At 50.1% G+C, this 24,359-nt stretch overlaps 2 protein-coding genes across 4 annotated transcripts in view; both read right to left on the bottom strand.

The window, feature by feature from the left end:
- SIPA1 (signal-induced proliferation-associated 1) overlaps positions 1 to 10,597 on the bottom strand; it is a 51,166-nt gene extending 40,569 nt beyond the window's left edge. For 2 of the 3 annotated variants that reach the window (XM_087914146.1, XM_087914147.1), the window contains exon 1: positions 10,464 to 10,594. The gene's annotated coding sequence lies outside the window, so the exon portion shown is untranslated. Of the gene's footprint in view, positions 1 to 10,463 lie in introns of all 3 variants that reach the window. The other variant, XM_087914148.1, reaches the window with a different exon arrangement.
- A 3,375-nt stretch (positions 10,598 to 13,972) lies between these two features.
- Positions 13,973 to 24,359, bottom strand: part of PCNX3 (pecanex 3) — a 55,721-nt gene continuing 45,334 nt past the window's right edge. Inside the window, 9 exon segments of the mRNA XM_087914120.1 lie at positions 13,973 to 14,660; positions 16,124 to 16,536; positions 16,835 to 17,028; positions 18,091 to 18,365; positions 19,021 to 19,251; positions 20,000 to 20,147; positions 22,679 to 22,782; positions 22,943 to 23,173; positions 23,805 to 24,058. Coding sequence (XP_087770246.1) covers positions 14,466 to 14,660; positions 16,124 to 16,536; positions 16,835 to 17,028; positions 18,091 to 18,365; positions 19,021 to 19,251; positions 20,000 to 20,147; positions 22,679 to 22,782; positions 22,943 to 23,173; positions 23,805 to 24,058 — 2,045 coding nt within the window. The 3' untranslated portion in view covers positions 13,973 to 14,465.

Here is a 24,359-nt window from a genome sequence, read left to right on the forward strand (position 1 = left end):
GGAGTTTGATCCTGTTCGGTTCAAGATTGACTCAGCCTTTCAACCATGCAAAGTGGGTAAAATGAGGACCCAGATTGTTGGGGGGCAAAAGCCTGAGGTTCGGGAGGCAAAGAAGAGATGGGGTTGGCGGGGCCAGTCAGGATTGGCCAGTTCTCTGAACTACTCAAAATTTCTGCTACCGGTTCTGTAGAACCGGTCAGAACCAGCTGAATACCGCCTCTGATTTAACTCCCTTTGTTCTTGTTTATATTCATACTTATCCTTGTTGTCTTGTACATGTTTGTCAAACGAAGAAATAATAAGTAAAATAAATAAAAGTGTGATCTTACTAAGGCCCGCTAAAGTGGTATTAACACCTCCTACCACTCTTCAGACAGAACGCAAGAGGAGAAAAAGGAAGTGTCTGGGAACTGCTCGAGATCACATTTTTGCAGACGTTAAAGGGCGGCCTTCCGACCGAAACACCCCCAGGGCAGGAATCTCTTCTTGCTCTCTCATCCTCGGCAGCCAGCGGAGGAAGTGCAAAAACATACTTCTGCAAACAATCAAAGGAAAAAGGCCGGCTTACTCCGCCGTGGCATGTGATGCAAGCGCACAACCACCAACCTCCGAGCCAGAGGGCATTGCGCTTAAGAAGAGCGCGCTCTTTCTTCCATGACCCAGAAAATAAAAATTAGTGCAAGGAAATGGAAGTCGGCTTTCTAAAAAGCGGGGGGGGGGGGGGGGGAAGGTACCCTTCCCCAAAGTTGCGTGCAAGGAACAACCGACTGGGATGATGATGAAGCTCTCCTTCTCGGGTTTCCATAAAGGTGGCTATTTTGGTTCCTTTGCAATATGTGCAGACACGTCTCCAGAAATAAAATAGAAAGGAAAAATTATTCAGTTGAATTCTATTAAAAAAAAAAAAACAGGCAACATTTACTATTTACTACTATTGTTAGAACCCTTTTTCAACACTGGGAAATTTAGGGTGTGGTGGAATACAATTCCCACTCCTCTTAAAGTAACCTGGCTAGGGGATTCTGGGAATTCAAGTCCACTCCTCTTAAAGAAGGCTGGCTGGAGGATTCTGGGAGTTGAAGTCCATCCATCTTAAAGCAACCTGGCTGGGTGATTCCGGGAATTGAAGTCCACACATGTTAAAGTGGCCAAGGTTGAAAAGCACTGGTCTAAAGTGAACACAATTTCTACCTGCTTCATATTTGCAATCATCGCTCTGTCCCAGGGTCACGCGATCCCCGTTTTGCAAACTTTTGCACACTTAGGACCGTGGCGGCATTCCCAGAGTCACCTGATCCAAATCCAAGCGCTGGGCAACTGACTCCTATTTACGACGGTTGCAGCGTCCCAGGGATCACGCGACCCCTTTTTGTGACCTTCTGATGAGCATAGTCCATGGGGAGGGGAAGCCAAATTCACTTAGCAATCTGTGTTACTAACGTAACCACCTCCCTGCTTCACTTAACAACGGTGGCTAGAAAGATTGCAAAAATGGGGGCAAAACTCACATAACCAGAGGTGGTGAATTCAGCCGGTTCTAGCTCGCTCTGGAGAACCGGTAGCAGAAATGTTGAGTAGTTAGGAGAACTAGGAAATCCCGCCACCGACTGGCCCCGCCCCCATCTATTCTCCGCCTCCTGAGTCCCAGCTGATTGGCTGGGTCTTCTTTGGTTGCCCTGCACAGGAGAACGGAGCTGGAAAGCAGGTCAGTGGGGCGGGGAGAGAATGGGGATTTTGCAGTCACTTTCCCCCTGCCACGCCCACAAAGCCACATAGCCATGCCCACAGAATGCCACGCCCATCAAACCACACCCACAGCTGGGTCTCCTTTGGTTGCCCTGCACAGGAGAATGGAGCTGGAAAGCAGGTTAGTGGAGTGAGGAGGGAAGGGAGGTTTTGCAGTATACCCTTCCCCTGCCACGCCCACCAAGACACGCCCACAGAACCGGGAGTCAACATTTTTGAATCCCACCATTGCGCTTAAGCCATTTTTCTTCGTTTAGCAACATAATATTTGGGCTCCGTTGCAGCTGTGAGTCGAGTCGGTAAAATAAAAGCAATGGTTCCACTGTCCCTTTCCCATCCCCGACTTTCCAGCTTAAAAAAAAGGGGGGTGGGGTAGGGTGGGGGCAACCCCCCCTCACCTCTCCAAATTGGCGGAATATATTTATCTTGCCTTTTGAAGAAAACTGCCAGAATGCATCATCGCTCAGGGCTGCCGGGCGGCAGATCTTCCGCTTGCCCAAATAATTCTGAACGGCCTCGATGGGGACTTGTGGGTTTCACGGCACACAATATGCCACCGTTGGGTGAAAACGACAAAGGCTCCCCAGCGAAGGAGGTGTTTGGGTGCCGTTAAGATTCGGACAGCGGCTGAGTCTGGCTTGGATTCCCTTAACGGCTCTGTTACTCACTTAACGACCGCAGTGGTTCGCTTAACAGTGGTGGCAGGAAAGCTGGTAAAATGCGTGGCAAAACTCACTCCACAACCGTCTCTCGCTCAGCCATGAAAGGTTGATAGCAATGTTGGCCTGAAGTGCTCCTGTCCACTGAGCAGAGGGATGGGGGAAGGGCTGGATCGGCCCCTCCTGGGGTCTCAGTGACGGCCCCCTAAGCAGAGGGAAAGTAAGGCACGCTCTGCCCGGAGATTTTTTCCATTGGGGGGAAGGAAGGAAGGAAGGAAGGAGAAGGAGGGAGGAAAGGGGAAGGGAGGGAGGAAGGAGAGGGAGGGAGGGGAGAGGGAGGGAGGAGAGGAGGGAAAGGAAGGAGGAGAGAGAGGGAGGAAAGGGGAATGGACAGAGGAAGGGAGGGAGGGAGGAAGGAAGGAAGGAAGGAGAGAAAGGAAGGAAGGAAGGAGGGAAGGAAGGAAGGAATGGACAGAGGAGGAGAGGGGAGGGAGGAAGGAGAGGGGGAAGGAGAGGAAGGAAGGAAGGAAGGAAGGAGAGGGAGGGAGGGAGAGGGAGGAAAGGGGAAGGAAGGAAGGGAGAGGGAGGGAAGAAGGAAGGGGAAGGGAGGGAGGAAGAGAGAGGGTGGGAGGAAGGAGAGGGAGGGAGGAGAGGGAGGGAGGGGAAGGGAGGAAGGAAGGATCATTTGGTGATAGGCAGGGGAAGAGGAAAAGACCTTGGGGAAGGGAAGCATGACTATTGATTGAGAAAAGGGGCTTGATCAGTGGGGAAGAGGGAACACACACACACACACACACATTAGACAAAGAGCCCAGGGTTTTTTTGGGGGGATGAATGGGGTGTATCTCCCAGAGAGAGGGAGGGGGCCTTTTGCTCGGCTGCGCATAGGGGACGTGCTGTCTTAGGTACACAACCCAGCTACTACTATCTGTGTGGGTGTTGAGACGTGGTTGCGGCCAAAGCCGACCTCTTTTTCCTGAGGATGTTACGTGGACGGCTTTTGTCTTGGGGTGGGGGTGGGGGAGGAGGGTCAGCAAAGAGGAAGAAACACCACAGGTTGGGGAGGGGGGGCAGGGAATTCGGACTTCCGCTTCTGCTGCATTTCCTCTGCAAAACAGGAAGCGCGGCTGTAACGTCAACCACCCAGGCCGGTTTTGGACCCGACGCTCGTTTCTCCCCCTTACCCAAAATGTACACCATGGGGACGGGGGCGAAATGGGGAAGGTAGCCCCCTGCACCCCCCCCGGTTCCCCTTGATAGGAAAATCACAGTGGTGGCCGTTGGCTCAATCTGGTCTCTGCACCCACCCGAAAACAACCTCAACCTTGTGTCTATGGGGGGTGTGTGTGTGCCACCTCCCCTCTTCTCCGCTGGTCAAGTCCCTTTGCTCATTCAGCAGCTATGCTTCCTCTCCCAAGGTCTTTTCCTCTCCCCCCGCCCAGCCTATCAACAAATGATCCTTCCTTCCTTCCTTCCTTCCATCCATCCATCCTTCCACCTTTCCTTCCACAAATCCTACTCCCTTCTAGCATAGATGATGTTCCCTAGTATGGTCATGAAAGGTGTGCAAGAAGAAGTAATCAGAGTCTTTCCTTCCTTCTTCCTTTCCTCCCTCTCCCTTTCCTTCCCCTCCCCCTTTCCCCTTTTCTTCCTCCTCCCTCCTTCCTCCCCTCCCTTTTTCCTTTTTCCTTCCTCCCTCCCTTTCCCCTTTTCATTCCTCCCCTCCCTTTTCCTTTTCTTCCTTCCTTCCTCCCTCCTTTTCTTCCTCCCTCCCTCCTTCATTCCTCCCTCCCTTTTTCCTTTTCTCTTCCTTCCTTCCTTCCCTCCTTCCTTCCTTCCTTCCTCCTTTCCTTCCTTCCTTTCCTCCCTCCCTCCCTCCTTCATTCCTCCCTCCCCCTTTTCTTCCTCCCTCTCCCTCTCCTTCCTTCCTTCCCTTCCTACCTACCTACCACCTACCTACACCCACATCCATCCCCGCCAAAAAACACCCCAGGATCTTTTTCACACCCACCCGAAAACAATCTTTATTGTGTCTAGTGTATGTATGTCTTCCCCCACCTCTGGGAGATACCCCCACCCCCCATTCATCCCCCACCCCCCAAAAAAACCACCCCGGGCTCTTTTTCTGCATAAGCAGGGCACTCTGGAAAAGCAAAGGTCAAAGGGCAAGGGTCCCCGTTCGGCCACTCCTTTAGCAGCTGGATTTCTAGCTGCGATGAATGGGGGCTTTCTCCCTCTGGAAGGGCAGGTCAAGGGGGACGAGTGCCATTCGGGCTGCGTCAGCCTCCAGCCGGCTCGCAAAAGAGACAGGGTGGCATTGAAAGCAAGCTGGCGTCCCTGCGGGGAACGGGATGAGGCTGAACTATACAGGGAGTCCTCGACGTATGACCACAATCGCGCCCCAAATTTCCGAGGCTAAGTGAGACCTCGAGGTGCTTTTTTCCTCCAAGAGACAACTGGACTTTCTGGGTTTTTTTTTCTTTCTTTGAAGAGGTTTCGCTCCTCACCCGAGAAGCTTCCTTCAGCTCTGACTGAATCCTTCTGTTCACCCACCATTCAGTCAGAGCTGAAGAAACTTCTCGGATGAGGAGCGAAACCTTTTCGAAGAAAAAAAAACAGAAAGTCCAATTGCCTCTTGCGGGGCAGGAGGGAATAGTACCTTTGGGACAAAAATGACCTGGATGACGGGGAATCTCCGTAGACATTGGGCTAAGAGAGACATTTGCTGAGTTTGGCCCTGTTCTATGACTTTGCTTGCCACCGTTGTTAAGCGAATCACTGCAGACACTGCGCTAGCCACGCGGCTGTTCAGCGAATCTGGCTTTCCCGTGTACATGGCTTGTCAGAAGCTTGCAAAAGGGGATCATGGGACCCCAGGACTCTGTAACCATCATAAACACGAGTCAGTTGTCAAAGGGCCAAAGTTTGATCACATGACCATGTTAATGCTACAACAGTTGTAAGGCATTTTTCAGTGCCGTTGTAACTTTGAACGCTCACTAAACGAATTGTTGTAAAATCGTGGATTATCTGTAGTCTGCCAGAGAGCAGAACCAAGGTTTCCCTCTGCTATTTTGGCTTTGGTCAAAGTTTCTATAGTCCTCAGTTTACAACAATTCGTTTAGTGACCATTCAAAAAGATGCAACAGCACTGAAGAGACTTGGCAACTGACACGTATTTATGATGGTTGCAGTGTCCACGTGCTCCCCTCTTGCGACCTTCTGACAAGCAAAGTCAATGGAGGAAGCCTGATTCACTTAATGACTGGGTGACTAACATAACAACAGCAGTTATTCAACAGGCTACACTTGGTTAGAGAAAACCAAAGTTAAATTCACATCCCAATGCGAACAGACTTTACAGGCAACTGTTTTGTGACTATTTTATACCAGCCCTGAAAAAGGTGACGTACGACCAGTCCTCACACCTATGACTACCGATGCCGCATTGCCACAATCATATGATCAAAATTCAGGCACTCGGCCACCAGAATTCATTTACAATGGTTGCTTGCGTCCCAGGTCATGTGATCGCAAACTTGCTAGCCGGCTTCCGAAAAGCAAATCCAGTGGATGTTGGCTTTGCTTAACGACTGCCTGATTCACTTAACAACCAAAGTGGATTGGCTCGAGAAACGTGGCCAAAAGGACCTCGTAAATTTGGCTGTGACTTGATTCTTGATGAATGTATCTTTTCTTTTATGTATACTGAGAGTATTTACACCAAGACAAATTCCTTGTGTGTCCAATCACACTTGGCCAATAAAAGAATTATATTTCTATTCTATTCTATTCTATATATTCTTTTACTCTATTCTATTCTATATATTCTTTTACTCTATTCTATAAATTCTTTTATCCTATCCTATCCTATCCTATCCTATCCTATCCTATCCTATCCTATCCTATCCTATCTTATCCTATCCTATTCTAATTCTACTCTACTCTAACAAGTGCCCCAGAAATTTTGATCTCAATTGTGGCTACACTTCTTCAAGCTACTGTGCAAATCTAGGAACCGAGTTAATGCACTAACCAGGTTAAGTGGCCGTGTGAATGCAGCCCTTGGTGGAGATAACCCTCTTCCCATCTATTTGCAATTCATTGCTTTTTGCCCAGAGCAAAAACTCCATTCGCAAATCCTTTTTAGAGCACGCGGTTTCATTTTGCACGCCCTTCGCACAGGAGGTGGGTGACCCGTGAGCCCCCAAATATTGCGAAGGGACTCCAACTCCCATCGTCTGTCGTCCCATGCCCTGCCGCCAAAGCCTGACAGAAAAAGGACCTCAATACCTGGACACTTAATGTCCACCTGCCTTCGGCAACCCTTCGCCTAACCACAATGCCAGCCGTGGCGACGTTTGAAGGTTAAATTAGGCAGCGCAAGTATAAATCTCTTTCCACGGGGAACTGGACAAGCACTTGACTAGCCAGGATCTGAAACGAGCGGTTTGGGTCTCCCTGCAGCAGCAAAGACAGCCAAAGGATTCTCGGTGGCATCTTACAGAATAACTAAGTTGAAAGGGACCTGGGAGGTCTTCTAGTCCAACCTCCTGGCCAAGCAGGAAACCCTCTGCCATTTCAGGCCCATCTCTTCTTAACAACTTCCAGTGCAACTTCTGGTGGCGAGCAGTTCCTCTGGTTAATTGTTCTCACGGTCAGGAAATTTCTCCTTAGTTCTAGGTTGAATCTCTCTTGGATTTATAAAGTATGGATAGTCCTCAATTTAGTGACTGTTCAAAGTTACAACGGCACTGAAAACAGTGTGACCGTTTTTCACATTGTTGCCGTCACTGTTGCAGTCAGAGGCCTGGCAGTTGACTCATATCTATGACAGCTGCAGTGTCCTGGGGTCAAGTGATCCCCTTTTGCGACCTTCTGACAAGTTAAATCCTTCAGGAAGCCAGATTCACTTAACAACCGGGTTACTAACTTATCAACTGCAGCGATTCGCTTAATGACTGTTGAAAGAAAGGTCCTAGAATGGGGCAGAATTCATTTAGCAACAGAGGTTTTGGCCTCAATTGTGGCCGTAAATCAATTGCACATTCAACTGATCGCACTTTGCTGTGCTGCAAATCCCATTCTTCCCTAGCTTTTGAGGTCAAGAGTCACGCTGGCTGGGGATGATGGGAGCTGCTGTTCCAACACATCTCAAGGGTTAGGGGAAGCTGGAACCAGAGTAGATGCCACTCAAAACATTCCTTTTCACCCCATGCAAAGGGTGGCGTTAAAAAACTAAAACTCACACCAAAGTGGATTATTGGCTCCTGAATTTAAGTTGCAAGAAGGCAGATTTCCCAAAAGGAAGAAAGTTTGCTTGGCATTCAGGAGAGACTTGAGTTCAAGTCTCATGGATAAAAGGAGATCTTTTGATCCGGTTTCTGATAGTTTTGGGCACCCCAGGATAGCCAAGAGCACAGAACACAGCGTGGCTGGGCTGATTTAACAATCAAACCTGGATTAAGCCATGATTTGGGTCTCTACCTTACCCTGAACACTGGAAAGGTTTTAAGAAGAGATTGGATAACCATTTGTCTGAAATGCTGTATAGGCTTTCCTTCTTAAACAAGGGGTTGGACTAGAAGACCTCCAAGGTCCCTTCCAACTCCGTTATTCTATTCTAAGGTTGAGTTTGCACAACATGCTACACCACAGTAAAAAAATAAAATAAACCCCTAAGTTTCAAGCTAACCAGAGAAAACCAGATTTAAATCCTGACATTTCTGGAAATATTAAATGGCCAGATCTAAAATCTGTACTGATTTTTAATATCAACAACTGTGCTGGTTGGGCCAATCATCTCATTTGCATGAATTAGCTGCAGTGTATAATCTGTTTTTTTTTAAATTCAGAACCATAAGGACTAGAACCTTTGCTTTTTAAACCCTACAATCTTATTTATTGTTCTTTTGGTTTCCCTGGAATGAATATTTGCTTTTTTCCCAAACAGTTTTTTGGGATGCAAATCCCTTCCAACCATTGTTATTTTAATAGCGCTACTTAAAGAATTGTGGATTCTTTTTGATGGTTTGAATCAAATTCCAGGATATTTTTTGGGTGAACCTTTGCTGTTCTTAATCTTTGCAGGCTGGCTTTTTCAAGAGGAAGGAGTGTTGAATAGAATATATTATAAAGGAAGCCAAATTTTTGCATGATTTCGATCCCGGGAGGAAGATTTCCTTCATTGTGAAAAAGATCCAAGGTTGCAAAAGAGCTCCAGAATTAATTCCTTGCCAGAGTGTGTTAATTTCGCTCTGCTGTTGCCACCTAATTGGGAAGATGCTTCCACCAAACGCTCAGCCTAAAATTAACTGTTTGTTTTTTTTTTCAATCTGTGGCTGGACTTCAATTCCCAGAATTCCCCAGCCAGCAGCCCACACACACAAATACACATACACCCCAGGTGCAAATCCTTCTTGGAGCCCAAGAGTGTCATTTTTGCACACCCTCTGTGTGGAAGGCAAGGCTACCCACGAGCCCCCTCCAACCCCCCCCCAAATACTGTGTTAAAGGGACTCCAACTCCCATCATCTCTCATCACATGCCAACGCTGGCTGGGGGAATTCTGGGAGTTGAAGTCCACCCCTCTCTTGATACCGCCAAGGTTGAAAAATACTCATCTACGCTTGCCAAAAAAAAAAAAAAAAAAGGAGGGTGCAAATGACACATCTGGATAGACCGAATGCACCAGAGCCACACAAAGCTGCACACAAGACAAATCCAGCTGTCACAACTACTCCCCCTCCCTTTCCAAGGGGGGAGGGCATGTTTTACGACCGCAGAGCTTCAACCCGGTCCTGATGTTTCCATCCTTCTGGGATTGACCGCCCGGTTGCTAACCAGGGTATATATATATATATATGTATATGTATATATTTTCCCCCCAGGCAGAAGAAGCCATTGTGTTCCAAAGAGCAGCTCCCATCTTCCTCGGCCAGATGCCCTGCAGATGTGCTCGGACCGCTCTTTGCATCTCCAGCCAGCTGCTGACCCACGGATGGGAATCGGAGTCCACCCCGAGGCCAAGGACGGGCGTCCTCCCTCCCTCCCTTCCTTCCATCCACCCACCTCTCCCTCTCCCAGGGGGAAGAGACGATGATGCCTTCGCTCGCAACATCTGGATCACATCCTGGGGCTCTGTCATTGCAGGTTGGGGGTGGGAGAGTGGAAATGGCTCTCCAAGCAGGCCAACCTCGCAGGGTCGGCGTGCAAATAATAACAGGCGGGGGTGCAAGTAGAAAGAGCCACCCACCCACCCACCAGCCCAGAAACCACGGCTGAACCTCTTTCCTTTCCAAAGGCGAATCTCCCCCGTCTTTTCTTTTCAGCAAAGGGCACTCTGCACATGCTCTTGCTCCGGTCTGGGGAATCTTGGGGGAGGGGAATTTGGAGGGTGGGGAAATCTGATTTAATTTAATTTATTATTATTTTTTGCTTTTTTGGGGGGACACACACAATAGCAGCGGCGATGAGAAGACGCGGGCATCTCTCGGGCGCGCGCGCCTGCAAGAGAGAGAGAGGGGGGAACGCGAAAGCCGGGAGCGCGCATCCTCTCCTCCCGCTTCCTGGCTGCAAGGCAAAAGGGGGTCTCCCCCGGATGCGCGCTCCCGAGCAGCAGCAGCAGCAGCAGAAGCGGCTGCTGTCACGTTGCAAAAGCGCCATATGGTCGCTAGCGGGCGGGCGGGCGAGCGCCCCCCCGCTCCATCCCGGGCTCGCCGGTGCTCGTGCCCGAGGACGGAAAGGCTCCGGGGGCGGGGGGGCGGACGGCAAGCCAGCTTTTCCCCTCCCCGCGTCTGCCCGGCCGGACGTCTGAATGGAGGGAGGCGCGCGCCTTTTTTTTTTTTTTTGCAAAAGCGGCGCTTTGCACAACGTCCCCGGTTCCCTTCTTCCCTGTAATTTTTTTTTGGGGGGCGGCGGCTTCGGGTCCGAAATCCTGGGTGCCGCCTCCGCCCCGGTGCACACGTGCAAAGAAGATGCGTGTCCGGAAGCCCACGCGTGCAAAGAAGATGCGTGTCCGGCAAGGCAAAGCCGCGTCGGTTTCCCCCAAAGCCTCACCTCTTGCGGCGGATGCTGGAGCGGGGCGCTGCCTCCTCTTCCTCCTCCTCCTCCTCCGGCGGCCGCTTCTCTCTCTTGCCCCGCGTGGACTGGCCGTGTCCGCTCCCTGCGGCCCAGGCGGAGGCCCCGCCCTCGCCTTCCTCCCCCGATCGGGGGGCGGGCAGACCCAGGACGGGGAGGAAGCGGGAGGGGGCGCCGGGCGGCGTCAGCAGCGGCAGCGGAGGAGGAGGAGGCGGAGGAGGCGCAGCGGGGCCGAGCGAGGAAATCTGGGTTTCCTGCTGGGCGGGAGGAAGGAAGAGCAGCGGGCAAACGGGGGGGAGGAAGGAGCTTCTGAACATGTGCAGAGCGCCTGGTGGGATCCCCCCCCCTTCTCTGCTTCGGCTCTCCTCTCTCTCTCTCTCTCTTAGGGAGAGCTGTAAAAGCACTAGGAAACGCTATAGAAGTCTTGAGTGTAAGCTAGCGCTTAAGACTTATATAGCGCTTCCTAGGGCTTTTACAGCTCTCTCTAAGCCGTTTGCAGAGACAGACTCTGCCTGCACCCCCCCAATCTGGGTCCTCATTTTATCCACCTCGGAAGGACGGAAGGCTTCAGCTGGTCAGGATCAAACTGCTGACTGTGTGGGCAGAGTTTGTTTGCAATTCTGCATTCTAACAGGAAGGAAGGAAGGGCAATAGCATTTAGACTTATATCCCGCTTCACAGAGCTTTCCAGCCCTCTCTGAGCACTTTACAGAGTCAGCCTCTTGCCGCCAACAATCTGGGTCCTCATTTTACCCACCTCGGAAGGACAGAAGGCTGAATCAACCTTGAGCTGGTCAGGATCGAACTCCTGGCTATGGACAGAGTCATCCTGCAATACTGCATTCTAACCACTGGGAAGGCAAGGCGGGAGGGAGGGAGAGAGAGAGGAAGGAAGGAGAAGGAAAAGAGGGTAGATAGAAAAAAAAGAAAAGAAGGGAGTGAGGGAGAGAGAGAGAGAGAGACGGAGGAAAGGAGAGGGAAGGAAGGAAGATAGCACTAATACATATATATCGCTTGATAGTGCTTTCCAGCCCTCTCTAAGCAGTTTAGAGTCAGCCTCTTGCTGCCAACAATCTGGGTCCTCATTTTACCCACCTCGGAAGGACAGAAGGCTGAGTCAATCTTGAGCCTGGTGAGATTCAACCTGCCAAATTGCAGTCAGCCGGCAATCAGCCGAAGGAACCTGCAGTACCGCACTCTGACCACTGCGCCATCATGGCTAAGCCTGCCGGAGAGCGGAACCAAGGTTTCCCTCTGCCCTCTTAGCTTTGTGGTCCAAGTACAGGTTGTCCTCTGTTTACAGCGGCCTGTTTAGTGACCAAGGTTGCCATAAGGGCACTGCAAAAAGCGACTCAGGATGGTTAGGGCCTCCCCACGGTCACGGGATCAAAATTCAGGCAACTGATTTGTAGTTATGACGGTCGCAGCGATCCCCTTTTGGGCCCTTCTGACAAGCAATGTCCGTGACATTGCCGGATTCTCTTAACAACCAGGCGACTAACCGTGGCAGCAATTCCCTTAACAACTGTTGACAAGACGGGTTTGCAAAGCCTCTACTTAACAACCACCTCACTTACTGACAGAATTTCAGTGGGGAAACCCGATGTACTTTGCGATCCCCTTGCTGTGTTAAAACTGCAGCGATTTGCTTAACCAGCATGGGGCACGGTCGCAAAACGGGGAAAACTCCGTTCAAAACTGTCTCGCTTAACAACAGTGGGCAGAATTGCAGTCGGATGTTGAGGACCACCTGCAGATTGGGTTTTTCTCTTAAGCGGGTGGGGGGAGGAAGACAGGCAGGGGATGAAGCCCTTGTTCTGCGCAACCTTGAATGTGCCTTTTTGGTCCCGGGGAGGACCTATTTACAGGAAGGAGACCATGCGCGAACTTGCACCCGCTTTAATGGGAAGCGTAGTGGATGTTGCGTCCCCGGCTGAAGCGCCTCTCACCTGGTTAACTTACATGAGAATCAACACAGGGAAACACCTTTGAATGACCCCTCTCTTTCTTCGGGGGACCAACTGCGGGGAAATCTGGGTCTTAATGAGCTGCAGCAATAGTTTGAAATGCCTCCCCCCCCCCCCGCCCAATATTGCTCAAGTGAAATTTTGCAAGGAAGACAAGGGGACCCAGTTTGGGACCCACCCCCTGCATTTCCGAGAACCCAAGCAGCATCTAGTTTGGAGGTCGAGTTCACACAAGGTAACCTTGGAGATGGAGTAGAGTAGAGTAGAGTAGAGTAGAACAGAACAGAAAATAGAACAGTATAGAACAGTAGAGTAGAACGGAGGAGGAGGAGGAGGAGGAGGAGGAGGAGAAGGAGAAGAAGAAGAAGAAGAAGAAGAAGAAGAAGAAGAAGAAGAAGAAGAAGAAGAAGAAGAAGAAGAAGAAGAAGAAGAAGAAGAAGAAGAAGAAGAAGAAGAAGAAAATAGAGAACAGAGTAGAATAGAATTAGAATAGAACAGAGTAGAGTAGAATAAAACAGAATATATATATATTGAATAGTAAATATAATAGAAAATATAACAGAACAGAGTAGAATAGAACAGAACACAATATATATAGAACAGAACAGAGTAGAATTAGTATAAGAATAGAATAGAGTAGAGTAGAACAGAACAGAGTTAGAGTAGAATAGAACAACAGAAGCAGAATATATATAGGACAGAACAGAGTAGAATTAGTATAAGAATAGAATAGAGTAGAGTAGAACAGAACAGAGTTAGAGTAGAATAGAACAACAGAAGCAGAATATATATAGGACAGAACAGAATAGAATTAGTATAAGAATAGAATAGAGTAGAGTAGAACAGAACAGAGTTGAAGTAGAATAGAACAACAGAACAGAATATATATAGGACAGAACAGAATAGAATTAGAATAAGAATTAGAATAGAGTAGAATAAAGTAGAGTAGAAACAGAACAGAGAGTAGAAGAGAACAACAGAACAGAATATATATCAAACAGAACACAGTAGAGTTAGAATAAGAATTAGGAGAGGACCTTGGAGGTCTTCTAGTCCAGCCCCCTGCTCAAGCAGGAGACCCGAGACCATGTCATACAAATGACCGTCTTTCTTCTTTTTTTTTGAAGTTTCTTGGTTGAGAAGGGAAACATCTTCAAAGAAAAAACAGAGTCCAGTTGCTTCTTGGGTGGGGGGGAAAAAGGCACCTCTGGGACATCCATGATCTGGAGGACTCGAGAATCTCCGCAGACACGAAGAGAAGGATGAGAAAACTATCGAAAACGCCGCCTCTCCGATTCTCTTCCCCCCCCCCTTTTCTGCAAAGACACCCCAATAACCGACATTCTGCGTCTTTTCCCCGCTTTTTCCCAAATCCTGAACGTCGAAATTCTCCGGCTGCTTTTGATTCCGGCCCCCGCCCCCGTCGGCCTTTTTTTTTAAAAAAAGAGATTCTCCCCCATCCCCGACTCCACCATCCTGGGAGAGGAAGACCCGGGTGGAAAAACCAAAACAAAACGAAAAGAATTATTATCGTTATTATTAACCCCAGGGGACAACAAGAGCAGACGGAGGAGGAGGAGGAGAAAAAGAAAGAAAGAAAGAAAAAGGGGCCGGGGATGAGACGGGCCTTGAGCATCGCTCGGCCAGAGCGCGGGAGCAAGGCGGGTCCCTTGGGACTGGCGGGGTGAGGGGTGAGCCTGCCCCTGCAGGCAAGTGGGAGGTATTTCGGGGGGCGGCAGGGTGGAGACGGTGGAAGGAGGAGGGAGGTGCAAACGGAAGAAATTGCAGGCAAGGCTGGAACAGCCTGTATTGCTTGTCCTTAGTCTTGCAGACCAAGCCCCGCCCCCCCCCCGCCCCCCCAAAAAAGACACGGTTCAGGTTGGTTTGTGTGAAGGGACAGAAGAGTGGGGAGGGATGGGTGACCAGCGGAGAAGCCAGGAAGAGTCCAAATGGGACCAGCCCATAGTTCTGAGTGGGTGCCTCCCACGCCCCCCCGCCCTCCCCAACTTCTAATTCAGTATTGGTGATCCAGAAGGGGCTGGCCGGCCGCCGGACTGTCTTCGTCTTCTCGTTGCCGGCCCCATTCGGCCGCCAGGGGCTCGGGCTCCGCGAACAGAGTCTCTTCTTGAGGGGCGGCGGAGAGGGGCTCCAGAGGCAGGGGGCTGGGGGTGCTGGTGGCGGCCTCGGGGACGGGTCCTGGGACAGGAGCCTGCGGGAGAAAGGGAGCGAAGGCAGGCGGTCATATATCGGGTGGGCGGCAGCGGCGTTGCGCAGGAAAAAATGGAAGGGCGCGTTGAGCCCCCGAACGGATGCAGAAGTTGATGGGAGCTGAACTGAGGTGGGGAAACGGACCGCTTTGATTTAAAGGCAAACAAAAACCAGGAGCTGGTCAGGATCGAAATGCTGGCAGTCGGCAGAACTAAGTCTGCAGTACTGCATTCTAACCACTGCGCCACATGGCAAATTTAATGGAATGGAGCAGAATAGAATAAATATTGGAAGGAATAGAATAGATTAAAGTACAACAAAATAGAATAGAATAAATATTGGAATAGAATAGAATAGAATAGAATAGAATAGAATAGAATAGAATAGAATAGAATAGAATAGAAACAGAATAGGAACAGAACAACAGAATAGAATAGAATAGAACAAATATTGGAATAGAAATAGAATAGAATAAATAGAATAGAATAGAATAGAACAAATATTGGAAGGAATATAATAGAATAGAATAGAATAGAATAGAATAGAATAGAATAGAATAGAATAGAATAGAATAGAATAGAATAGAATAGAATAGAATAGATACTGGAAGAGACTAGACTAGACTAGACCAAATATTGGAAGGAATAGAACAGAATAGGAATAGAATAGAATAAATATTGGAATAGAATAGAATAGAATAGAATAGAATAGAATAGAATAGAATAGATATTGGAAAAGAATAGACTAGACTAGACTAGACTAGAATAGATATTGGAAGAGAATAGACTAGACTAGACTATATAGAATAAATATTGGAATAGAATAGAATAGAATAGAATAGATATTGGAAGAGAATAGACTAGACTAGACTAGACTAGACTAGAATAAATATTGGAATAGAATAGAATAGAATAGAATAGAATAGAACAGAACAAATATTGGAATAGAAGAGAATAGAAGAGAACAGAACAGAAGAGAACAGAACAGAACAGAATAAATATTGGAAGAAATAGAACAGAGTAGAATACCAATAGGAATTGGAAAATAAAAAATAATAGAGAAGAGAAAATAGAAGAGAATAGAAAATAAAAGAGAATAGCAATAGCACTTATAGGCAAAGCACTTTTTCATAGTGTCTTTCCAGCCCCCTCAAAGCGGTTTACAGAGTCAGCCTCTGGTCCCCAACCATCGGGGTCTTCATCATTTTACCCACCTCGGAAGGACGGACGGCTGAGTCAACCTCGAGCCGGTCAGGATCGAACTGCCGGCAGTGGGCAGAATTGACCCGCAATAGTGTACTCTGACCAATGCATCCCCACGGGACTCAGTAGCTGATTAAAAAATGGGGAATGTGCCTAATGATTGACAAAGAGTCCGGCGGCCTCTTATATGTGGGAGTCCCCGTTTTCTTTTCTTAAAAAAAGGAATGGTGTAAAAGGAATGGGGGGTGTGTGTGTGACCTACCTGAGTTTTAGGGCTCCCTCCAATGCTGAGTGTCCCCAAGGCAGCAGCAGCCGCGTTAGACGCTAAAGAAGAGCTGTCCATCGTGTGGGGAGGCGGAGTGCCAGGTGGGAATTCGCTCTCGCTGCCCCCTAATCCGTTCAGTCCTTTGCGGGCTGGCAGGCTCCACTTGCTGCAGAGACCCTCGTAGACAAAAGGGGAGAGAGTCCCGAGGCTGGGGTGGAGGGGCAGAGGGGTACGTCCTGTGCCCTCGGCCACGGAAGCCAAGGAGCTGGCGCAGGAAAGCTGGCTTCCCAGGAAATGGGGGCCCGGAGGCCACGAGGCGGCGGGGGTCGGCGGGGCGCGTCCATCGGTCTGGCTTAGCTGGGGCTGGACCAGCCAGCTCTGGTTTGGAGGAGGAAGGCTGGGATCGGATTCTGCGGGCGAGAGAACAAGGCACGGGTGGTCACGGCGGTCTTGGGAGGGGCAGGCGGCGGCTCACGTGGTTGGGATGCTGGGCTGACCATCAGCAGGCTGGCGCGTTCAAGACCCGGTTGCGGGACGGGCTGAGCTCCCGTCCCACGCTCCGGCTTCTGCCAACTTGGAAGTAGACGCGCTGGCTGGAGGACTTCTGGGAGTTGGAAGTCCATCAGTCTTGAAAAGTTGCCAAGGTTGGACACCTCGGCTTTAAATCGAGCCTGGCAAGTTCGCCCCAACCCCGGCGGTTTTTCTTACCTGCCTGAGATTGGGCAGCCGTGGCCCCCGTCTCGGTGGGGTTGGCCGGCGGTGGCCCGGGGTTGTGAGCCGTGCTCCCGGGGCCCTGCCCGCTGTGCCCGGCGGGGTTATTGCTGAGAGATGAGCCCCCACCACAGTCTGAATCCTCAATGTTGCCTCCGCTGTTGCAGCCGGCTCCGCAGCCTTTCTGCAACCTGCAGGGCAGAGGAGAACAGAGTCGGAAGGGACCTTGGAGACCACCTAGTCCAACCCCCTGCTCAGGCAGGAAACCCTACCCCATTGGAGACAAAATGGCCGTTCAGCCTCTTCTTGAAAACCTCCAGTGATGGAGCACCCACAACTTCTAGTGGCAAGTTGTTCCACTGGTTAAATATTCTCACTGTTAGTAAACTACTCCTTAGTTCTAGGTTGCTTTTCTCCTTGATTAGTTTCCATCCGTTGCTTCTTGTCCTGCCTTCTGTTGCTTTGGAGAATAGCTTGACCCCTTCCTCTTCTTTGTGGAAACACCTCAAATATTGGAAGACTGCTATTATGTCACCCCTAATCCTTCTTTTCATTAAACTAGACATATCCAGTTCCAGCAACCGTTCTTTATATGTTTTAGCCTCCAGTTCCCTAAGCATCTTGGTTGCCCACAGGACCGGTAGTAAAATTTTTGAATCCCACCACTGGATCGGACCTGTTACTGGACTAATGTTTTTCCTTCCTTTCCTTCCTCGGTTGTGGGTCAGGAGTGGGATTCTACCAGTTCACCCCTATTCGCTAGAACCGGTTGTTAACACTCTAAGCAGTTGGGAGAACCGGTTGTTAGAAGAAATTACTGGGCTAATCCTGTAAGGAAGGCAGGAAGGAAACATTCTGGGGTTGCTTACAGAAACTGCCTCTCCGTCAACCCTTATTACGTTCTTGGCGGGACTAGATTTCCTGTCTTGGGAACTTCTCTGGAGTTTTATTCCCCTCCTTTGCTGGCACTTTGCTTGTGTGGAGTGACCGTTCAAAGTTACAATGGCACTGAAAAAAGTGACTTATGACCATTTTTCACACTTACGACGGTTGCAGCATCCCCACAGTCACGAGAGGCCAGGCGAGGAAATGCGTGCCTTGATGTGAGTGATGTTGAGTTGGCCACGCCCAGCCAATAACATGACCCCCAAGCCACGTCCACCCAGTCACATGACCACCAAGGCACGCCCACCACATAAGCCACGCCCACAAAACCTGAATCCCACTGAGTGTGCAGGGTTTCCCTGCCTCACCTCTCCCAGCTCCGAATGAACCAGGCGGAGATGTTGTGCAGGCTGATGGGGCCGCCCCAGAGCGAGCGCAGCTGGGGGTGGCTGCCAGCGTAGGATGTGGTCAGCGGGGAGACGTAGATGGGGTAGCCGATGGGCTGGTCGCAGGAGGAGTTGATCATGTTGCGCAGTGCCTGCTTGGCGTTCTGGATGCTGCCACGTTCCGGGTTCCGGTTCCGGAGGAAGACCAGCTCCTGCTGCTGCCCGGCCCACAAGCCTCGCACACATTCCCTGTTCACCTGGGCCAGAGAAGGAACAGAAGGGAAGATTGGATGGATGGATGGATGGATGGATGGACACAGACAGACAGACAGATATGATATGGATGGGTGGATAAATACATATGGATAGATATAGACACGATAGATAGACACAGACAGAGAGAGATAGATGAGATAGAGATGATAGATAAAGGAGATACAGAGAATTGAGAGAGATGATGATGGATGGATGGATGGATGGATGGATAGATATGGATGGAGATAGACAGATAGATAGATAGATAGATAGATAGATAGATAGATAGATAGATATGGAGGGATAGAGATTGATATAGACATGATAGACACAGACAGACAGACATAGAGATGATAGATAGAGATGATGATAAATGAGATACACAGTTGAAAGAGAGATAATAGATGGATGGATGTATTAGATGAATAGACAGACAGACAGATATAGAGATAGATAGACAGACAGACAGTGGATGGATGGATGGATAATCGATGGATGGATGGATGGATGGAGGAATAGTCAGACAGAGGATGGATAGATAGATGATGGATGGATGGATGGAGGAATAGTCAGACAGAGGATGGATAGATAGATGATGGATGGATGGATGGATGGATGGAGATAGATGTGGTCTCTGCCAATCTCGGTTTGCCCCACCTTGATGACCCGAAAGCCCAGGTATCTCTTGTTGAGCATGATGATCTTATACTCGTCGCTGGCGTCGTCCATCACGTGGCGAAGGGCCAGCAGGGCGGGCGTGTTGGTGAGGATGGCGCTACGCCAAGCGGGGTCCCCCTCGTGGGAAATCACCATTTTCTCCTTGTTGGACTTGATGGCATCGTACAGCACCGCCAGGTCGTCGTATTCATCCGGGGAGGTGAAGTGGTCCTTGCAAAGGAGGGAGGGAGGGGTCACGTCTATGGGGGGGAGAGGGGAGAACCACCCACCCCTCCATCTCCTGGGAAGACCATCCCCAATTCCCAGAATTCCACCTTTTGCAGCACTTATCGATCGGCAGACTTCGACTCCCAGAATCCTCAGCGGTGCCCCTGCATCAACTTTGATGAACTGCCAGGTATTTTGTGGATTTACACACACACACACACACACACACACAGCATTTCTTTTTCCTTTTTCTTCCATTCAATCGTGTCCAATTCTCCTGGACGAATCCCAGCAGTTTTCTTTGACTGGCTTTCATGCCCAAGGCAGAATTAGAACTCACTGTCTCCCGGTGATTGGCCTGAGGTCATCCAGCTGGATTTTATGGCTAATTTGGAACAAGAACGTCTCCTAGTGACTGGCCCAAAACCACTTAGCTGGTTTTCGTATCTATTGTGGCACTAGAATTTATCACCTTCTGGTAACTGGCCCAAGGTCACCCAGCTGGCTTTCATGCCTAAGGCAGGACTAGAACTCACTGTCTCCTGGTGATTGGCCCAAGGTCACCCAGCTGGCTTTCATGCCCAAACCAGAACTAGAACTCACAGTCTCCCATTTGCTAGCCAGGTAGCTTCCCTAGTACCCCAAACGGGCTTTCTCAAGCATTTCTACTTCCCTCCCACTCAAAACAAGGCAACTTTGCAGCTCACCAAACGATTCCAGAGTAAAAAGAACCGGAAAGGCCTGGATTTACCTGATGCAGCTTCAGGGACATGCGCACGCCAGGCGCCACCACCTGGTGCAAAAGATCCATATCGGCAAAGACCCATTCGTCCCGGGGCGACGTGATTCGGAAGTCGCCCTTGAACAGGGCATGCAAACCGTAAAGGAAGGGCTCCAGGCTACGGAAAGAGACCACGGCAAGGTTACACCAAGACAACCCAATGTAATGGGATCCTTGGTGCTCTCTGAGCTTGGTGGTTTTCCTGCAGACGTTTCATGACCCAACTAGGCAATGCTATCAGTGCTGGAAGGGAGGAGTGTGTGCAGAGTGAGGAGGAGGAGGAGGAGGACTGTGCTTGGTGCTCTCTGAGCTTGGTGGTTTTCCTGCCAGATGGTTCATTATCGAGACAGGGAACATCCCTCAGTGACACGGGTGGGGGGAGAAGAGAAAGCAAACCCCGCTCCCTGTTAACACTGATAATGTTACCTAGAAGGATCGTGAGACGTCTGAAGGAAAACTACCAAGCACAGAGAGCACCCAAACCAGTTCAAATCCTCAAGGTACCAATATTCTCTTGTGGGGTCCTTGGTGCTCTTCTCGCAGACGTTTCATGACCAAACTAGGTAACATCATCAGTGTTGAAAGGGAATAGAACCGAGAGGAAGGTGGGGAAAGAGGGAAGGAAGGAGAGGGGAGGAAGAAGAGTAGGATGACGACTGGTGGTTGGTGGTTTTCTTGCAGACATTTCATTACCAAACTAGTTAACACCATCCATGTTTTAACTGCCCTGGTGCACTGATTAGTGTCAATGCGGTGTCGATGTGATCCGGTGAGATTGTGAAACATCTGCAAGAAAGCCACACGGTTCAGAAAGCCCCAAGGACCCACAGCCTGTCTCCTGCTCCCCTCCTCCCCGCCTCTGCACACCCCACTCCCTTCTAACACTGATGATGTTACCTAGTGTGGTCATGAAACGTCTGCAAGAAAGCCACCCAAGCTCACAGAGAACCAAGCCAGAGCCTGAGCTAAAAACATTCCCTTCTATTCATCCAGGGCTTTCCAGATGTTTCAGACTGCTGGCCCCGAGGGACAGGGACTATGGAAGAGGTGATCCAAGGCTCCGATTGGCCCGTGCCTCCTTATCACCGGTTTATCAAGGTGGGTAGCCTTCAAACTTTTTCTTCCAAGCAGTGCCCTTCACAGATGTTGAGACAACAGCCTCGCAGGCCTGCGCTGCTGCAACATCTGGCGGCTTGTATCCAAAGGCTCGTCAGCTGGTTGTGAGGCCAATGAAAAAAGGAGACCGGGGCCTGAACAACTCTTGATGAAGGGATTTTTCTTAAGAAATGAAATGAATTCCAACATGAAACAATGAACAGCCGAATGTTATTTTAGCGATTTTCGGTCTTTTTTGTCGTTTAATGACCCCTGTAATCCTTTGCAGGCTGGAGCTAGCAACGGTTTACTGGCCGGATGCCCTTCCTGTTGCCAATGCGGAGTTTTGTTTGGCAGATATATTCGCATCGTGCCCAGAGAGAGAAATACCTGCCTCTACCTAGGATCAAACTCGTAGCCTCCTGATTGTGAAGCCAGAGCGCCCCCTCTAGGCCACCTGCACCACTCTTAGCAGCTGTTTTGTGCTAATTCCGCCTCTCAGCATAGACGCCCGTGAAGCCGATGGACTACAAGGCTGTACCACGCCCCGGTTAAATGGCCAGGGATGATGGAATCTATAGTCCAAGCTCATCCTGAGAAGGCTGGAGAAAAACATCTCCGTAATTAAATATTAACACGTTGGATTATCCTATTGGCCCCTCTTGGAAAACCACGTGGAGTCAATGCCGGCTTGCGTAGCTTTTGCACCCGTGTCAGGAGAAAAAAGGACATATGAGCAGGGGTGGGGTTCTACCTGCTCGGACCAGTTCTATAGAACCGGTTGTTACGATTCTGCGCAGTTCGGAGAAGCGGCAAGTCGCGCCACTGGCTGGTCCCGCCCTGCCCCGCCCCGCCCCCTCACTGCTTACCTGGCATGCACACCATCAAACGTGCCCACCTAGTGCCTTCCCCTAATTTTGGGTAAGTTGCTATTTTTCCTTTTTTTAACTCCCGACCATCAGCTGTGCCGGGAGATTTAGATTAGCTAGAAAGCAGGAAATCGTTGGACTTCTTGCTTTCTAGCTCATCTAAGAGCAGAGCTGAACCTTCCTTAGGACCGAAGCTGCTATTTTTTCAGTGCAGACTCAGGCAGCAGATTGCAGAAAGGAAGATCTCTGAGTGAATCTGCGATTCTGGGAGCAACTCAATCTGCCTGCCTGCTTTGCCTGGTTTTGGGTAAAAGTTGCTCCTTTTTAATAAAAATTTCAGTATTTACATACATGGTGTGTTGTGAGTCAATTTTGTGAGTTTGCTTGCTAGCAAATTTTAGGTGACAGACTCAGGCAGCAGATTGCAGAAAGGTAGATCTCTGAGTGAATCTGTGATTCTGGGAGCAACTCCATCTGCCTGCCTGCTTTGCCTGGTTTTGGGTAAAAGTTGCTCTTTTTTTAAAATAAAAAATTCAATCTTTACATAAACATTTACAATATTTACACACCAGCCACGCCCAGCCGGTCACGTGACCACCAAGCCACACCCACAAATTAGGCCAGGCCCACAGAACCGGCTGTTAAGAAATCTGAATCCCACCCCTGAACGTGGGCTCCCTCTCACCTGGCTGACATGCTGTGGGAGGCAGTTCCCAGGGCTCTGCGGCCCAGGATGCAAAGCCCGAAGCACAGGGTGACCAGGCGGGAATTCCACTCCCGGTCCACGGCCTGCAAGAGGGAGGAAGGTGACAGGCGGGAGGTGAATTTTAAGGGGCATTGTGGACCCGCTCTCCAGAAATTGGGAGGGCCTGCCGAGTTCCCGAACCGGGTCATCTCAGGTAATCCTGCCCCCCACGCTGCCTCTCTTCCCTCCGGCCCCCGACTGCACCTTCTCCCTGCGCCCGGCGCAGTACTGAATCCAGTCGAGGTAGATGTTGCAGAAGGAAGCCAGGGAGATCCCCGCCATGCGGTGGTCGTAGTCCTCGTCGATGTTCAGGTTGAAGGTGGGGTCGCTGTCAGCGTAGTTGAGGGCGGTGCAAGGCCGGAGGGCTTCCTGGATGCCTTCGTTCCCCATCCACTCCTCCAGCTTCGGGGAGCAGGTCACGTAGTAGATGATGCTCTGCGGGGGGAGAGGAAAGGGGCCAGGGAGGGAGAGAGGAAGGGAGGGAGGGAGGAGAGATAGGTGGGAAAGAAGGAAGAGAATGGGATGGATGGATGGATGGAAGGGAGGAAGGAATATGGGGAGGGAAGATGACAGGAAGGAGGGAAGGAAGGAAGAAGGAAGAGAATGGGAGGGAGGGAGGGAAAGGGGGAGGGAAGATAAGGGAGGGAGAGAGGGAAGAGGGGAGAATGGGAGGGAAGATGATAGGAAGGAAGGAAGGAAGGAGGGAGGGAAGGAAGAGAATGGGAAGGAGGGAGGGAAAGATGGAGGAAGGAAAGGAAAGGAGGAGGGAGGTAAGAGGAGAAGGAAGGAAAGGAAGGAGGAAAGGGGAGATCAGAAGAAAGGAAGGTAAAAAGGAAAGGAAGAGAAGTGTTAAAGGGTTAAACATTTAATCTCCACTTGGGCTTGCTAATCACAGCAAAGTGTAAAACAAGATTTTAAAAGAACAGTGGTCGAGCTCATGTTATGCTCAAGCCACCCTAAACCTCCGGAGGCTCCAAACAAAATCTTTTCTCACACCGAGAGAGATCCGGATCCCGGTGTGACAAAAGCCCCCCTGGGGCGGAGGGGGCAGGGCGAGGCTCCTCACCTTCACGTAGTACGTGATGAGGATCTTCCGCAGGTCGAACACCTGGAGCATGGAGGCCGCGTTGTTGTCGCTGATGCTGTAACCCTCCAGGACGTACTTGGTGGCGGCCACTTCCCAAGCCAGCCAGCGCTGCCCGAAGGCCGCGTTGAAGCTCAGCATGCGGGGAAGGTGGCCCGGCTCACAGCAGCAACAGGCTTCGTCCTCTTCCACGCCTTCCGTGATGGCCTCCACCTCCCGCTGCTGGCAGTACGTTCCTGGGGGAAAAAAAAGGTTTTTTTTTTTTAAAAAAAACGTAGTTAAAAAGTTTCTGGCTGAGATATGAGATGGCGCACAGGCGTCTTGCCGCCATCGACATAAGTAAGAGCCAAACTCCACTGCCTCTAGTGCAATAGGAATGCAACGCCAGGGGCCGTCAATTCAACTGTATAGAATGTGAAGGATGTGGGTTTGTGTTTTATTCTCAGAGTCATAATGTACACCGAAGATGGCATTACATAAGACGGAAGAAGGAGCCTGGGTGGTTAGAGTGCAGTACTGCAAGCTACTCCTACGGCA

Source organism: Pseudonaja textilis, chromosome 16 (genome assembly GCF_049901715.1).
Source record: "Pseudonaja textilis isolate UNSWEBS1 chromosome 16, rPseTex1.2, whole genome shotgun sequence".
Classification (NCBI taxonomy): Eukaryota; Metazoa; Chordata; class Lepidosauria; order Squamata; family Elapidae; genus Pseudonaja; species Pseudonaja textilis.